General features: G+C 39.4%; 1 protein-coding gene across 1 annotated transcript in view; it reads left to right on the top strand.

Moving 5' to 3' along the window:
* Sos (Son of sevenless) overlaps positions 1–18,659 on the top strand; it is a 177,084-nt gene that overhangs the window by 22,185 nt on the left and 136,240 nt on the right. The window contains exons 11-16 of the mRNA XM_070095432.1: positions 11,141–11,262; positions 13,420–13,492; positions 13,849–13,966; positions 14,431–14,587; positions 14,780–14,887; positions 16,537–16,697. Of these exons, the coding sequence (XP_069951533.1) occupies positions 11,141–11,262; positions 13,420–13,492; positions 13,849–13,966; positions 14,431–14,587; positions 14,780–14,887; positions 16,537–16,697 (739 nt within the window). The remainder of the gene's footprint in view (positions 1–11,140; positions 11,263–13,419; positions 13,493–13,848; positions 13,967–14,430; positions 14,588–14,779; positions 14,888–16,536; positions 16,698–18,659) is intronic.

The raw sequence follows: 18,659 nt of genomic DNA, 5'->3' as shown, positions 1-18,659 counted from the left end.
CCCACAGAGGGTAGGAGCAAGAACACAGAAGGGGAAAAAAATAATGACCAAATACCCAAGGCAGAAGAAAGGAAACCCAAAGGAAAAAAGAGGAAAGAAGAAGGGGAAAAAAGAATCATGTTAAGTCATGGGTGTTCTGAAGTTTGGAGCATTTTACAATGTAATGGGAAAGGAATGCATCTACAGAGATAAAGCCAGGACTAAGATTCATACAAAGAAAGTTGTGTATAGGGGAGGATTCAACCAAACAGCGACTGTGAAAGTTAGACGTAGGGTAGACAGTTGAAGCAGAGGACCAATCATTAGGATGACTGTGATCTCTGACATGACAGAAAAGAGCATTATTGGTGTCGGCAAGCCTAACACTACTTTTGTGCTCCCTAAGTCTGTCAGAAAGAGATTGGCCAGTACTGAAGAGGACAGGAGGAACAAGAGAGTAGACACCAGGAGCATCTATAGAGGGAGGAGAGGTATGAACTAGATTAGTGTGAAGAGTGTTAGTCTGGCGAAAAGTAAGTTTGATGTCTAAGGAACAGAGAGAGTTGTTGAGATTAGGAAGACCGGAAATGTAGGGAAGGCAGAGGACAGGAGAGTTCACAGGAGTAGAGAGTTTGAGAGAGAAGAAAATCCATTTAGCATGTGAGAAGGCAGTCTATGAAATGGGAAGGGTAGCCAAGATGGGAAAATGAATTATGAAGAGTGGAAATTTTTGATTCAAGGAACTGAGGATCACAAATGCGGGAAGCATGGAGAAAGAGGGAGATAAGAACACTTTTATTGACAGAGGAAGCATGATAAGAAAAGTAGTGAATGTACGTGCCACTGTGCATAGGCTTGCGGTAAACGGGAAAGGCAAAAGCTGTATCTGAGCGGTGGATATGAACATCAAGGAAAGGAAGCAGGGAATTAGATTCCCATTCAGCTTTAAACTTAATGGAAGGGGCAAGATTATTAAGAGCATTAAGAAATGGTTGGAAGAGACTAGAGCCATGAGGCCAAAGAGCAAAGATGTCATCTACATAGCAGAGCCAGAGTGAAGGGCACACATCAGTAGTAGGAAGAAGAATAGTCTCAAAGTATTCCATGTAAAGATTAGCAAAAACAGGAGATAAATGAGAGCCCATAGCAACACCTATGGTTTGGGAATAATATTTACCTTGGAAGGAAAAGGAATTTGAGTCCTCACAATGGCAGATAAGATCAAGAAGGACATCAGTTGGTATAGGGAGATGTAGTAATCCTTCATGGCTTTCACTCTGAGGAAATTAAGGACATCATCAAGAGGGACATTAGTGAAGAGGGACTCAACGTCAAGACTAAGCATCTTACAGCTCGGGAGAGAGTGAACCCGTTCAATGAAGTCTTGAGAGTGACGAAGGTGGGCAGGAGAAAAAGTACCAAGAAAAGGAGTGAGGGTTTTGGCCAGCCTAGAAGCAAGAGAATAAGAGACAGAACCTCTAGCAGATATGATGGGATGCAGAGGAATATAGGTTTATGAGTTTTGGGAAAGCCATAGAATTAACCCTTTGTTGCAAGCCCATTTCTGAAACTGTCATTCTATGTCGCAAAATTTTTGGAAAAAACAATTATTTTTTCTTATGAAATGATAGAGAATCTTTTTCCAATGGTAATGACACCAAAAGTACGAAATTTGATAGAAAACTTACGGAATTACACTCTCGTGAATTTAGCGATCTCGGCAATACATACACATCAACAATTTTGCTGACTTTGAGTCCTATTTTCAGCCAATTTCATTGTTCCAGTCGACCAAACTCGTAGCTATTTCTTCAGAACTCCATTTTTTCTATCAATTGAGTACAAGAAATCGCCCATTTACTGATTCAACTACCCAATAAAGTGGTCAGAAATTGGCAAGTTGGCCAATTTCATGCAAATTAAAAAGGATGCCAATTTCAAAATAGGATCCAAAATAAACAATGCAGACATTCTTGGCACCAAAATAACATATCCTCTGTTCATTAGTCACGTCTCCAGGCCCCTCTTATGTTATTCTTGCTTTCTATTTTGATTTTTTATTCACACAAAAAAATAGAAGATTTACTGTTATGCAGATTACTGCATTATTGTAAAAATAATGAAAGAATATTAGACTCCCCAGTTGATGTGTATTGGACATGTGGTGTGATTTGCTTACTCTTGAACATTGATAAAAATCAAACATTTCCACTACTTTGAGCTCAATTTCAAGGTCGTTTTCATTGTGAAACTAATCAAAATCATCTCTATTTCTGTAATATGTTTTCCTTTCTCTCAAATGAGACCAAGAAAATGAGAATACAACCATAAATACTATACGAAAATACACCTCAAAGTCGGCATTTTAATCCAAAAACACAGTCGGTGTTTTTTTTTTCTCATTGCATAATGCTGCAGGACTTTTTTTATGCAATGCACACTGACCACACAGATCCATTCTCTCACATGTGGGCTTACCAGCTTTCTCCTGTTTGATTTGAAGCAGCTAGAATTATTGAGTATATATATACATGTATGTCCAAAACACTGGCTCGTAAAACGTATATATACGACCAAAACAGTCAAAGGGTTAAGGCAGAGAGGGACAGATGACACGAAAATGTTGAACAAGGTCAAAGTCAGGAGGACAGAGGTTAGAGATTGGCCTTAGTTTCTTGTTGAAAGTTCTCTTGATGTGATCAAGAGGGTTGGAAATGAGAGGAGTGTAGGTACGAGAGTCAGAGAGCAAGACATCAGCTTTGCAGAGGTAATCCTCGCGATCAAGGATAACTACCGAATTACCTTGCAGTGCTCTTCTTTCTTAGTACAGTGGACCCTCGAATTTCATAATCCCTTTTCTGTGTGTAAAACTATAGTTTTTTTTTTTTTCTCAACAAGTCGGCCGTCTGCCACCGAGGCAGGGTGAAACAAAAAAGAAAGAAAATCCCCAAAAAGAAAATACTTTCATCATCATTCAATACTTTCACCACACTCGCACATTATCACTGTTTTTGCAGAGGTGCTCAGAATACAACAGTTTAGAAGCATACACATATAAAGATACACAACATATCCCTCCAAACTGCCAATATCCCAAACCCCTCCTTTAAAGTGCAGGCATTGTACTTCCCATTTCCAGGACTCAAGTCCGACTATATGAAAATAACCAGTTTCCCTGAATCCCTTCACTAAATATTACCCTGCTCACACTCCAACAGATCGTCAGGTCCCAAGTACCATTCGTCTCCATTCACTCCTATCTAACATGCTCACGCACGCTTGCTGGAAGTCCAAGCCCCTTGCCCACAAAACCTCCTTTACCCCCTCTCTCCAACCCTTTCGAGGACGACCCCTACCCCACCTTCCTTCCCCTATAGATTTATATGCTTTCCATGTCATTCTACTTTGATCCATTCTCTCTAAATGACCAAACCACCTCAACAACCCCTCTTCTGCCCTCTGACTAATATACTTTTATTAACTCCACACCTTTTCCTAATTTCCACACTCCGAATTTTCTGCATAATATTTACACCACACATTGCCCTTAAACAGGACATCTCCACTGCCTCGAACCGTCTCCTCGCTGCTGCATTTACCACCCAAGCTTCACACCCATATAAGAGTGTTGGTACTACTATACTTTCATACATTCCCTTCTTTGCCTCCATAGATAACGTTTTTTGACTCCACATATACCTCAACGCACCACTCACCTTTTTTCTCTCATCAATTCTATGATTAACCTCATCCTTCATAAATCCATCCGCCGACACGTCAACTCCCAAGTATCTGAAAACATTCACTTATTCCATACTCCTCCTCCCCAATTTGATATCCAATTTTTCTTTATCTAAATCATTTGACACCCTCATCACCCTACTCTTTTCTATGTTCACTTTCAACTTTCTACCTTTATACACATTCCCAAACTCATCCACTAACCTTTGCAATTTTTCTTTAGAATCTCCCATAAGCACAGTATCATCAGCAAAAAGTAACTTTGTCAATTCCCATTTTGAATTTGATTCCCCAAAATTTAATCCCACCCCTCTCCCGAACACCCTAGCATTTACTTCCTTTACAACCCCATCTATAAATATATTAAACAACCATGGTGACATTACACATCCCTGTCTAAGACCTACTTTTACCGGGAAGTAGCCTCCCTCTCTTCTACACACCCTAACCTGAGCCTCACTATCCTCATAAAAACTCATTACAGCATTTAATAACTTACCACCTATTCCATATACTTGCAACATCTGCCACATTGCTCCTCTATCCACTCTATCATATGCCTTTTCTAAATCCATAAATGCAATAAAAACTTCCCTACCTTTATCTAAATACTGTTCACATATATGCTTCAATGTAAACACTTGATCTACACATCCCCTACCCACTCTGAAACCTCCTTGCTCATCCGCAATCCTACATTCTGTCTTACCTCTAATTCTTTCAATTATAAACCTACCGTACACTTTTCCTGGTATACTCAGTAAACTTATTTCTCTATAACTTTTACAGTCTCTTTTGTCCCCTTTCCCTTTATATAAAGGGACTATATCCCCCCTTGCTTTTAACATTTCTGTCATGATCCCATCAGTTCCAGCTGCTTTACCCCCTTTCATTTTACGTAATGCCTCACGTACCTCCCCCCACACTTACATTCTGCTCTTCTTCACTCCTAAAAGATGGTATACCTCCCTGACCAGTGCATGAAATTACTGCCTCTGTTTCTTGCTTAACATTTAAAAATTCCTCAAAATATTCTCGCCATCTACCTAATACCTCCATCTCCCCATCTACTAACTCCCCTACTCTGTTTTTAACTGACAAATCCATACTTTCCCTACTCTTTCTTAACTTGTTTAACTCCAAAATTTTTTCTTATTTTCATTAAAATTTCTTGACAGTGCCTCTCCCACTCTATCATCTATAGTTATCCTCTATAAAATGTATTTTTTGTTTATACAGTGGACCCCCGCCTTACGATATTAATCTGTTCCTGAGAGCTCATTGTATGCCGAAATTATCGTAAGGCGAATTAATTTTCCCCATAAGAAATAATGGAAATGAAATTAATCCATGCAAGACACCCCAAAGTTTGAATTTTTTTTTTTTTTGCATGAAATAAACATTTCCCTACAAAGAAAACAATGAGACATGCACAATAACTACATAAATAAATGTTAAAATGACACTTACCTTTATTGAAGAGTATTGATGAGTGATGAGACACTGTTTTTCTTGAACACTCTGGGATTTTCAGAGTGATACATGAGTAAAAGCTTCACTTTGCAATTCTTGAACACTGGGATTTTCAGAGTGATACATGAGTAAAAGCTTCACTTTGCAATTCTTGAACACTGGGATTTTCAGAGTGATACATGAGTAAAAGCTTCACTTTGCAATCCCCACTAGCATTACAACAAAACATGAGAGTTAGCCTGTCTTTCACAGGCTTGTGTCCTGGGAGTGCCTTTTCCTCCTGAGTAATGTAGGTCCTGTTTGGCATTGTCTTCCAGAACTTGCCTGTTTCGTCACAATTGAACACTTGTTGGGGTTGGAATTTTTCAGCTTTACCATGCCTCATCACACTGTGTATGCCACTACAATTCTTAAGTCTCTCAAACCAACCTTTGCTGGCCTTAAATTCACCAATATGAGCATTAGTTCCAGGTATTTTTTCCTGTTCACCTGGGTGTTAGTCAACTGTTGTGGGTCACATCCTGGGGGACAAGATTAAGGACCCCAATGGAAATAAATTAGACAGTCCTCGATGATGCCCTGGCTTTCTTGGGTTTTGCTGGGTGGCTAACCCTCTAAGGTTAATGGTTTCTCAGTAATTGTTTCCCGTTAAGCCACACATGGTGCAGCAACAGCTGACTTGTCCAGCAACAGCTGACTGGTCCAGCAACAGCTGACCGTGGTGCAGCAACAGCTGACAGTGGTAGAGCAGCAGCTGATGGTGGTGCAGCAACAGCTGTGGTGCATTATTATTATAATCAAGGGGAAGCGCTAAACCCGTAGGATTATACAGCGCCTTGGGGGGGGGATGTGGAAGGCATTCAGGCTTAATTTGGGGAACTGGAGCACAGATCCAATTCCCTAAATCAAGAGCTCCTCACCAACATCAAGGAACCTTCCCTGAGGGGAGCTGTGGTGCAGCAACAGCTGACCATGGTGCAGCAACAGCTGACTGTGGTGCAGCAGCAGCTGACTGTGGTGCAGCAGCAGCTGACCGTGGTTCAGCAACAGCTGACTGTGGTGTAGCAGCAGCTGACCATGGTGCAGCAACAGCTGACAGTGGTGCAGCAGCAGCTGTGGTACAGCAACAGCTGACCGTGGTGCAGCAGCAGCTGACTGTGGTACAATAGTATTTCTCACCCTTTTTACCACAGGGTTGGCACTAGAAGCTTTCTTTGGGCCCATGGTGGCTTATTTAGCAGTTACAAGCACTATAATACTTGACGTGCTGTTGGAGTGTGAGCAAAGTAACATTTATGAAGGGATTCAGGGAAACCGGCAGGCCGGACTTGAGTCCTGGAGATGGGAAGTACAGTGCCTGCACTCTGAAGGAGGGGTGTTAATGTTGCAGTTTAAAAACTGTAGTGTAAAGCACCCTTCTGGCAAGACAGTGATGGAGTGAATGATGGTGAAAGTTTTTCTTTTTCGGGCCACCCTGCCTTGGTGGGAATCGGCCGGTGTGATAAAAAAAAAAAAAAAAAAAAAAAAGCACTATAAACAATGGAATAATACAAAATGCATGCAACCGGCCACCCTGGCTTGTAAACAGTGACGGCAGTCCAGCTGATGCGCACAGGCTGGGCGGACAGGTTTGGGAGGAATAACGTTTGGCAAGTTTTTTATTGTGAGGCGAGGCAAAATTTTTTCATTAAAATGTATCGTATAGCGGGTTTAACGTAACGCGATGCCATCGTATGGCGGGGGTCCACTGTATTTCCCATAAGAAAAAATGTAAATCCAATTAATCCATTCCAGACACTCAAAAATATTAAAAAAAATACATTTTATGGAGAACAGCTATAGTTTTACATTCAGAAAAGGGATTATAAAATTCGAGGGTCCACTGTATTTGACTGACTCCACTACTACTACTACTACCTCCACCACTACCTCTCTTGCTCCCGTCATTGTCTGCTGGCCTATGTATATTCCCTCCCTCCTCTTCTTCCTGTTAGTGTGACTTTGTAAATGGTCCAAGTTGGATTGCAACGTCGTCATAAGCTCCTCTCTTCTATGTGTGGGTTATATGTGTATTGTTCCAGTCATGGTATTGTGCCTTGTTTTGTTACATATAATATATATGAAAAACATGCAGGATCCTCCTTTATCCTAAGCACATACAGTGGCACCTTTATTATCCGCACACTTCTGTTCCTGTCTGTATATGGATAGGTATCAGAGTTAATTTTGACAGGTAGCTGGGACTCTCCAGCTGTGACCCTTGTAGGAAAATAAGACCTGAGAGTAATTAAATCAAATAAGTTTTTATATAAGCAATTATAAAAAGAGAATTAGCAAAATCGAAGTATCTTTAAGTGTTTGTGTGGTACACAAATAACCCGCACATAGAAGAAAGGAGCTTACGATGAGCTCCTCTCTTCTATGTGCGGGTTATTTGTGTATTGTTCCAGTCACGGTATTGTGCCTTTTTGTTATTTATTGTTTGTGTGGTTTAATAAGAATATCTAACTTGAGTAGTAGGGAGTAGTAGGTAAATTTGGGGTGCCAGGGGTAAATGTAAATGGGGAGCCTTTAATTGAGCTATGTGTAGAAAGAGATTTGGTAATAAGTAATACATATTTTATGAAAAAGAGGATAAATAAATATACAAGGTATGATGTAGCACGTAATGAAAGTAGTTTATTAGATTATGTATTGGTGGATAAAAGGTTGATGGGTAGGCTCCAGGATGTACATGTTTATAGAGGGGCAACTGATATATCGGATCATTATTTAGTTGTAGCTACAGTTAGAGTAAGAGGTAGATGGGAAAAGAGGAAGGTGGCAACAACAAGTAAGAGGGAGGTGAAAGTGTATAAACTAAGGGAGGAGGAAGTTCGGGTGAGATATAAGCGCCTATTGGCAGAAAGGTGGGCTAGTGCAAAGATGAGTAGTGGGGGGGTTGAAGAGGGTTGGAATAGTTTTAAAAATGCAGTATTAGAATGTGGGGCAGAAGTTTGTGGTTATAGGAGGGTGGGGGCAGGAGGAAAGAGGAGTGATTGGTGGAATGATGAAGTAAAGGGTGTGATAAAAGAGAAAAAGGTAGCTTATGAGAGGTTTTTACAAAGCAGAAGTGTTATAAGAAGAGCAGAGTATATGGAGAGTAAAAGAAAGGTAAAGAGAGTGGTGAGAGAGTGCAAAAGGAGAGCAGATGAAAGAGTGGGAGAGGCACTGTCAAGAAATTTTAATGAAAATAAGAAAAATTTTTGGAGTGTGTTAAACAAGTTAAGAAAGCCTAGGGAAAGTATGGATTTGTCAGTTAAAAACAGAGTAGGGGAGTTAGTAGATGGGGAGATGGAGGTATTAGGTAGATGGCGAGAATATTTTGAGGAACTTTTAAATGTTAAGGAAGAAAGAGAGGCAGTAATTTCATGCACTGGTCAGGGAGGTATACCATCTTTTAGGAGTGAAGAAGAGCAGAATGTAAGTGTGGGAGAGGTACGTGAGGCATTACGTAAAATGAAAGGGGGTAAAGCAGCTGGAACTGATGGGATCATGACAGAAATGTTAAAAGCAGGGGGGGATATAGTGTTGGAGTGGTTGGTACTTTTGTTTAATAAATGTATGAAAGAGGGGAAGGTACCTAGGGATTGGCAGAGAGCATGTATAGTCCCTTTATATAAAGGGAAAGGGGACAAAAGAGACTGTAAAAGTTATAGAGGAATAAGTTTGCTGAGTATACCAGGAAAAGTGTACGGTAGGGTTATAATTGAAAGAATTAGAGGTAAGACAGAATGTAGGATTGCGGATGAGCAAGGAGGTTTCAGAGTGGGTAGGGGATGTGTAGATCAAGTGTTTACATTGAAGCATATATGTGAACAGTATTTAGATAAAGGTAGGGAAGTTTTTATTGCATTTATGGATTTAGAAAAGGCATATGATAGAGTGGATAGAGGAGCAATGTGGCAGATGTTGCAAGTATATGGAATAGGTGGTAAGTTATTAAATGCTGTAAAGAGTTTTTATGAGGATAGTGAGGCTATGGTTAGGGTGTGTAGAAGAGAGGGGGACTACTTCCCGGTAAAAGTAGGTCTTAGACAGGGATGTGTAATGTCACCATGGTTGTTTAATATATTTATAGATGGGGTTGTAAAGGAAGTAAATGCTAGGGTGTTCGGGAGAGGGGTGGGATTAAATTTTGGGGAATCAAATTCAAAATGGGAATTGACACAGTTACTTTTTGCTGATGATACTGTGCTTATGGGAGATTCTAAAGAAAAATTGCAAAGGTTAGTGAATGAGTTTGGGAATGTGTGTAAAGGTAGAAAGTTGAAAGTGAACATAGAAAAGAGTAAGGTGATGAAGGTGTCAAATGATTTAGATAAAGAAAAATTGGATATCAAATTGGGGAGGAGGAGTATGGAAGAAGTGAATGTTTTCAGATACTTGGGAGTTGACGTGTCGGCGGATGGATTTATGAAGGATGAGGTTAATCATAGAATTGATGAGGGAAAAAAGGTGAGTGGTGCGTTGAGGTATATGTGGAGTCAAAAAACGTTATCTATGGAGGCAAAGAAGGGAATATATGAAAGTATAGTAGTACCAACACTCTTATATGGGTGTGAAGCTTGGGTGGTAAATGCAGCAGCGAGGAGATGGTTGGAGGCAGTGGAGATGTCCTGTTTAAGGGCAATGTGTGATGTAAATATTATGCAGAAAATTCGGAGCGTGGAAATTAGGAAAAGGTGTGGAGTTAATAAAAGTATTAGTCAGAGGGCAGAAGAGGGGTTGTTGAGGTGGTTTGGTCATTTAGAGAGAATAGATCAAAGTAGAATGACATGGAAAGCATATAAATCTATAGGGGAAGGAAGGCGGGGTAGGGGTCGTCCTCGAAAGGGTTGGAGAGAGGGGCTAAAGGAGGTTTTGTGGGCAAGGGGCTTGGACTTCCAGCAAGCGTGCGTGAGCGTGTTAGATAGGAGTGAATGGAGACAAATGGTACTTGAGACCTGACGATCTGTTGGAGTGTGAGCAGGGTAATATTTAGTGAAGGGATTCAGGGAAACCGGTTATTTTCATTTAGTCGGACTTGAGTCCTGGAAATGGGAAGTACAATGCCTGCACTTTAAAGGAGGGGTTTGGGATATTGGCAGTTTGGAGGGATATGTTGTGTATCTTTATATGTGTATGCTTCTAAACTGTTGTATTCTGAGCACCTCTGCAAAAACAGTGATAATGTGCGAGTGTGGTGAAAGTGTTGAATGATGATGAAAGTATTTTCTTTTTGGGGATTTTCTTTCTTTTTTTTTTGGTCACCCTGCCTCGGTGGGAGACGGCCGACTTGTTGGAAAAAAAAAAAAAAATCTAACTTGAAGCATATGTGTATGATACTGGACTGTCACTGCTTTGTAATTGTGCACTGACTATTCTTTCTAACTGTTTTGATACAGGGTTCTTTATAATTTAACCATTATATATGTAGTAGAACATAAGAAAGAAGGAACACTGCAACAGGCCTACTGACCCATGCGGAGCAGGTCCATCAACCCCCCCCTCCCCGATAGCCCAATGAGCCACCCAGTCTGGTCAGGTCATATTCACTTAAGGAAGGAGCACGGCACCAGACCCAGCAGCACAGGTTTTAGCTAATATTATTTTGGCAAGTAGAGAAGTATCTAAAGGACACGTCTAGGTAGATACAATTCTCATTGCTCAGTTAACTCCAGGAATGAATGGAAGATGGTTGAGCATAAGACAAGGCTTGTGGCCACCCAACCATATGTTAGGCATATTGAAATATTCTTCACCAATGTTTACTCAAATTTTCTGTTTTTTTTAATATTTTGAGATTAGTTCAAATAGTATCAGTGCTAATTTTTTATTAACTTTTTGATTGTATAACAACATAATCAAACAAAACATGATCATGCAACACAAGTATTTACAGTATTGTGTTATTTGATTGTTCCAGAGGGAGACTTGTTAAAACTGGGTGCCACAGGGAAGAAGCTGACTGAACGTCATGTGTTCCTCTTTGATGGTTTAATAGTTCTTTGTAAGAGCAATAACAGAAGATCATCAGTCACTGGCCAGGTTAGTGAGAATATGACTGGTGTAGCAGAGTTACCACTTAATCAGCTCAACCATCATTGCTCTTTTGTTGTTGTGGTGTGTACATGCCAGTTCTAGCATGTACACCCACCCATCTCTAGTTAAGAATTTTTTTTTTTTTTTGTCAACATATACCCTTTTCATCTGTCACCGGTCCTTGATCATTGCATAATTTCATGTCATTACTTGGGAGTACAGAAAGTCCTCACTTAACGTCATCAATAGGTTCTTGGAAACTGTGATTTCAAGCGAAATGACGTATAGCGAAACCAATTTTACCATAGGCTAATTGATATAAACAAGAGCTCTTCCAATATCCACACCTCGCTGTCCATTGTCAAGCCTCTTTAAAACTTCTAGTGTTGTTTTTAATGTCACACTTTTTCTGTTTTTTTGTGGCCATAGACATCAAGGGTGCACAGTGTACCTTTAGCACTCATTACAACAGGGTTACACCAAGGAATAAATGTTCGCAAGGCAAAAATTGCAAGGAGCACCTCCTACCACCACTCAGTTAAAAAAACAAACGATAACAAATATGGCCGGTTCACTGAGCGTTTTTGTACTGCATTGGTAAAAGTATACAATACAATGCATTGCTTAAAGTATACAATAATCATGCATTTGTATGATTATTGTATACTTGTATATTTATATTTTACAAAAATTTTTATTCATTCATTCACTCATTTTCCAACCCTCTTATTCCAGTTCAGGGTTATGGGTGGCCAGAGCCTATCCTGACAGCTCAGGGCATAAAGCAGGAACAAACCCACATTCACTCTCACACACCCACATTCACTCATACTGCCAATTAAGATAATGTGCACATCTTTGGGATGTAGGAGGAAACCGGAGTACCCAGAGAAAACCCACGCATACATGGGGAGAACGTGCATACTCCACACAGACGTTGGCTCCCTCCAGGAATTGATTTTTTTCATCAGCGTTATAATAAAACGAGTTATTTGTGGACCTGCTGTACACTTAATTTCTCTGAATTTGTTCATGCTTGGTCTTGCTCACACTCCAACAGCACATCCATCCATAAAAATCACTTCTTCATTCTCGCTGATCTAACATTCTCATACAAGCCTATTGGATGCTCAAGTCCCAGTTACTACCAATTATTCCTCATCCTGCCTACATCCTCCCTTCTATTCCTATACACTTCTGCTTACATTAGCACTGCATTCTTCATCTACCCATATCTGTTTGACCTCATTACCTGTACTCATAGGCCATCTTTTGCTCAGTAATTGTCCACATATTTTTTTTTTTTTTTTTTTTTCAACAAGTTGGTCGTCTCCCACCGAGGCAGGGTGACCCAAAAAAAGAAAGAAAATCCCCAAAAAGAAAATACTTTCATCATCATTCAACACTTTCACCACACTCACACATTATCACTGCTTTTGCAGAGGTGCCCAGAATACAACAGTTTAGAAGCATATACGTATAGAGATACACAACATATCCCTCCAAACTGCCAGTATCCCAAACCACTCCTTTAAAGTGCAGGCATTGTACTTCCCATTTCCAGGACTCAAGTCCGACTATATGAAAATAACCGGTTTCCCTGAATCCCTTCACTAAATATTACCCTGCTCACACTCCAACAGATCGTCAGGTAACATATCTTCACCTAACTCTTTTGGTTCATTCACTTTCAATTCTCTTTCATAAACTGATTCCATTTTCTTATTTTTCATCTGCCTCTTACTCTCAGTCACTCTAAAAGCATTCACATTCAAATGTCTGCCTTTTATTTGCTAATACATAGTCTAACATACTGTTGTCATTTACCCCAGGGACTCCAAACTGACCTACTTTACCATCCAAAAAAATAAGTACTCAGTGAAATGTCATTTTATTAATTACAGTTGTTACTATAGTTTTGTTAGAAATTTTATCTGGTTCATCCTTTGTATCCTAGAACAGAGGGAGACTGGTATATACATTTACTGTATATGTAATGATGCTTTTGAATATCTTTCAGAACTGGAAAATTGTTGCCAACTATTTTTCCCATTTCTGGAAAGTGTTTGGATATTCAGTTTTCAGAAGATCTGTGAATTTTTGTAATGTTACTGTATGTTTTTCTGTTGTTGAATTGTTTACAAATCATATTGTTTCTTTCAGATCGGAGAATACAGATTTAAGGAAAAATTTCTAATGAGGATGGTAGAGATTTTGGACCGAGAAGATACTGAAGGTAATATTGGCATTTTTTGAGTGCATACATGTACACTTATGTGCATGTGTGTGTACATGTGTGTGTGTGTGTGTGTGTTCATATTAGTATAGTTAAGTTGTGTAGATTTAAAATAATTATTATTTCATCTTATGTTGGAATAGATATGGAAAGAAAACAAAATTCAGACCTACTGTAGTAAAATTTTTGCAAGAGATGTATATTTTTGATTATGACCAACTTGTCTTCAACAGGGTTAATAAAACTGTTGTATATCAGATATTTTAAGTTCATTACATTTTTTACAAATCACATTATAATCTATGAATGAGTTTACTGTAAATTTGCACTAACATAGTTTGGGGGTTTTGGAACAGAGGTGAAACACTCATTTGAGATTCGGCCAAGGGACCAGCCTAGTGTAGTGCTACTTGCCAAGTCAGCGGAAGAAAAGAATACCTGGATGGCTGCTCTCGTTATGCTCAACACTCGCAGGTAACATATCAGTATAATATATGATGAGGTTGGAATAAGCTACAGTGTCCTACCACACTTACTCCTTCCATGATAGGAGGAAGTGGTTGTAGTAGGAATAGTAAAATGAAGAGGGTGATAATGCATAAAATTAAACTTTTGGTAATCTAAATGGTTTTAAGAAAATGGAAGTTGAACTAGATAGTATATAGAGAATATGTGAGTAAAGTGCAAAGCAAAGCCAAATAGGTAAAGGCATGTATGTAATGCTATCTTGAATGATGAAGAAAGTGTTGATTGCAGTTTGCCTCTGGCAAAATAGTGATAGTGTGAATGATGGTGAATGTGTTTCTTTTTGGGTCACCCTGCCTCGATGGGAGACGGCCAGCGTGTTAAAAAAAAGAATGTGGTTTTGTATAGTGTATTGTGTACATTAATAATTTATTAGTGATTTATTATTAACAAAAATTCTCAACTTTTTACAGTATGTTAGAACGAATTTTAGACAGTATATTATTAGATGAAGAGAAACAGCATCCCTTGAGACTTCCAGACCCTTCAGTATACCAGTTTGCCATCCAAGACTCAGAGTCAAATATTATTATTGAAGAAAAAGAAAACTCAGGGACTCCACTTATAAAGGTGAGTAATTACAGTAATTCATGTTTAGGAAAATAGTGAAATTTAAAATTTCTCTTATTTCATTAATTTAGTATTCACTTATAAAATAGATGTTCCATATTTTCTTGATGTTAAAACCAATGGAAAAATGCTGAAATATTAATAAATGAAAGACACGGCCTATGATGTATACTGATAAGGCTTTTGTTTTAGGGAGCAACTCTGCCGAAACTGGTCGAGCGGTTAACATACCACATGTATGCAGATCCCATGTTCGTACGCACATTTCTTACAACCTATCGAAGTTTTTGCACGCCAATGGTAAGTAGAGTCTGAGATTGTGGTCCTGAAATAAATTTAGGTATTAAAACTGGAAGAAAAAGTATAAGCAGTGTAATGTACGGTATATACAGCCTCTCCTCGCTTAACGACGGAGTTCTGTTCCTAAGACCTCGTCAGTAAATGAATTCGTCGCTAAGCAAGGAGCATACTATGATGGTAGTGGGTTTGCGTCAACCATCTCTGATATTGTTTTAATATCACCTTTGCACCTTTATAACATTTTTAGTATATTTTTAAATGTTTATACAGTAGTGTACTGTATATTGTAATAAACGGAATACAGTGGTACCTCGGGATATGATTTTATTTCATTCCAGAAGGCTGTTTGAGTGCTGATACCGAACGAATTTTCTCCCATAAGGAATAATGTAAATTAGATTAATCCATTTCAGACCCCCAAAAATGCACCTACAAAAGCACATACACAAATCTTTCTTTCAACACACCGGCTGTATCCCACCGAGGCGGGGTGGCCCAAAAGGAAAAATGAAAGATTCTCTTTTTACATTTAGTAATATATACAGGAGAAAAGGTTACTAGCCCCTTGCTCCTGGCATTTTAGTCGCCTCTTACATCACGCATGGCTTATGGAGGAAGAATTCTGTTCCACTTCCCCATGGAGGTAAGAGGAAATAAACAAGAACAAGAACTAGTAAGAAAATAGAAGAAAACCCAGAGGGGTGTGTGTATATATATATATATATATATATATATATATATATATATCTTTCTTTCAACACACCGGCCGTATCCCACCGAGGCGGGGTGGCCCAAAAGGAAAAACGAAAGTTTCTCCTTTTACATTTAGTAATATATACAGGAGAAGAGGTTACTAGCCCCTTGCTCCCGGCATTTTAGTCGCCTCTTACAACACGCATGGCTTACGGAGGAAGAATTCTGTTCCACTTCCCCATGGAGATAAGAGGAAATAAACAAAAATAAGAACTAGAAAGAAAATAGAAGAAAACCCAGAGGGATGTGTATATATGTGCTTGTACATGTATGTGTAGTGTGACCTAAGTGTAAGTAGAAGTAGCAAGATGTACCTGAAACCTTGCATGTTTATGAGACAGAAAAATGGACACCAGCAATCCTACCATCATGTAAAACAATTACAGGCTTTCGTTTTACACTCACTTGGCAGGACGGTAGTACCTCCCTGGGTGGTTGCTGTCTACCAGCCTACCACCTACAACGTACACAAATACACTTACATAATTGTTCGAGTTTTGAGCTGTTTGTATCCCAAGGTACCACTGTAGAGGAAATCAGCTCTAATACATACATTATGTAGGTATGCATACTCATCAGAGAGCCCGTGGTAAGTCTGAATCGTTGGTAAATAAGTACGTCGCTAAAGGAGGAGAGGCTGTGTATCACACTAAAACCTTTGCTCTCATCATTACTGATATCCTTTAATTATCTTGTTGTAAATTTTAGCAAGGTGACATGTTCAGAATTTTTACATGATATTACTATGAAGAGCCTAAAGTTTAACTTCATTTGTTCAAACCTTATAAATACATTTGATGAAGTTGGCATGCTATTTTAGTTTTCATAGAAGTAAAAAAATTGATACCTGCAATTTTTATGTAAACAAATACATTATTGTTTTACACCCTCTTCAGGAATTGCTAGAACTCTTGATACAACGCTTTGACATCCCTGAACCTGTACTTCCACCTGTAAGTGAAGAAGAAACGCAAGAGGTGAAAAATCAGCAAACGTCTATACACAGAGAGATTCTTAAACGCTTTCGCAAGGAATACTCACAGCCAGTTCAGTTTAGGTAATGTATGTTATTACCATTACATTTAGATAATTACTGTTAAATTATGAAGCAAGTGTGTAGATAAATTATGTATTTTTAAAAGTAAGTATATTAAAAGCTGAATTTTTTAAATTGTATGTGAGTGTTTTGCACCAAATGCCTAAGCATACATGTATCGATATACATGCACATACATATGTGGGCATTTGTGTATCCATATATATATATATATATATATTTTTTTTTTCAACAAGTCGGTCGTCTCCCACCGAGGCAGGGTGACATAAAAAGAAAGAAAATCCCCAAAAAGAAAATACTTTCATCATCATTCAACACTTTCACCACACTCACACATTATCACTGCTTTTGCAGAGGTGCTCAGAATACAACAGCTTAGAAGCATATACGTATAAAGATACACAACATATCCCTCCAAACTGCCAATATCCCAAACCCCTCCTTTAAAGTGCAGGCATTGTACTTCCCATTTCCAGGACTCAAGTCCGACTATATGAAAATAACCGGTTTCCCTAAATTTATTTTTTTTTTTTTATTATCACACTGGCCGATTCCCACCAAGGCAGGGTGGCCCGAAAAAGAAAAACTTTCACCATCATTCGCTCCATCACTGTCTTGCCAGAAGGGTGCTTTACACTACAGTTTTTAAACTGCAACATTAACACCCCTCCTTCAGAGTGCAGGCACTGTACTTCCCATCTCCAGGACTCAAGTCCGGCCTGCCGGTTTCCCTGAATCCCTTCATAAATGTTACTTTGCTCACACTCCAACAGCACGTCAAGTATTAAAAACCATTTGTCTCCATTCACTCCTATCAAACACGCTCACGCATGCCTGCTGGAAGTCCAAGCCCCTCGCACACAAAACCTCCTTTACCCCCTCCCTCCAACCCTTCCTAGGCCAACCCCTACCCCGCCTTCCTTCCACTACAGACTGATACACTCTTGAAGTCATTCTGTTTCGCTCCATTCTCTCTACATGTCCGAACCACCTCAACAACCCTTCCTCAGCCCTCTGGACAACAGTTTTGGTAATCCCGCACCTCCTCCTAACTTCCAAACTACGAATTCTCTGCATTATATTCACACCACACATTGCCCTCAGACATGACATCTCCACTGCCTCCAGCCTTCTCCTCGCTGCAACATTCATCACCCACGCTTCACACCCATATAAGAGCGTTGGTAAAACTATACTCTCATACATTCCCCTCTTTGCCTCCAAGGACAAAGTTCTTTGTCTCCACAGACTCCGAAGTGCACCACTTACTCTTTTTCCCTCATCAATTCTATGATTCACCTCATCTTTCATAGACCCATCCGCTGACACGTCCACTCCCAAATATCTGAATACGTTCACCTCCTCCATACTCTCTCCCTCCAATCTGATATTCAATCTTTCATCACCTAATCTTTTTGTTATCCTCATAACCTTACTCTTTCCTGTATTCACCTTTAATTTTCTTCTTTTGCACACCCTACCAAATTCATCCACCAATCTCTGCAGCTTCTCTTCAGAATCTCCCAAGAGCACAGTGTCATCAGCAAACAGCAGCTGTGACAACTCCCACTTTGTGTGTGATTCTTTATCCCTAAATCCCTTCACTAAATATTACCCTGCTCACACTCCAACAGATCGTCAGGTCCCAAGTACCATTCGTCTCCATTCACTCCTATCTAACACGCTCACGCACGCTTGCTGGAAGTCCAAGCCCCTTTAATTGAGCTATGTGTAGAAAGAAATTTGGTAATAAGTAATACATATTTTATGAAAAAGAGGATAAATAAATATACAAGGTATGATGTAGCACGTAATGAAAGTAGTTTATTAGATTATGTATTGGTGGATAAAAGGTTGATGGGTAGGCTCCAGGATGTACATGTTTATAGAGGGGCAACTGATATATCGGATCATTATTTAGTTGTAGCTACAGTTAGAGTAAGAGGTAGATGGGAAAAGAGG

This window comes from Cherax quadricarinatus, chromosome 50 (genome assembly GCF_038502225.1).
Source record: "Cherax quadricarinatus isolate ZL_2023a chromosome 50, ASM3850222v1, whole genome shotgun sequence".
Taxonomy (NCBI): Eukaryota; Metazoa; Arthropoda; class Malacostraca; order Decapoda; family Parastacidae; genus Cherax; species Cherax quadricarinatus.
Note: the sequence above shows the minus strand (reverse complement) of the source record. Positions and strands in the feature narration are given on the sequence as shown.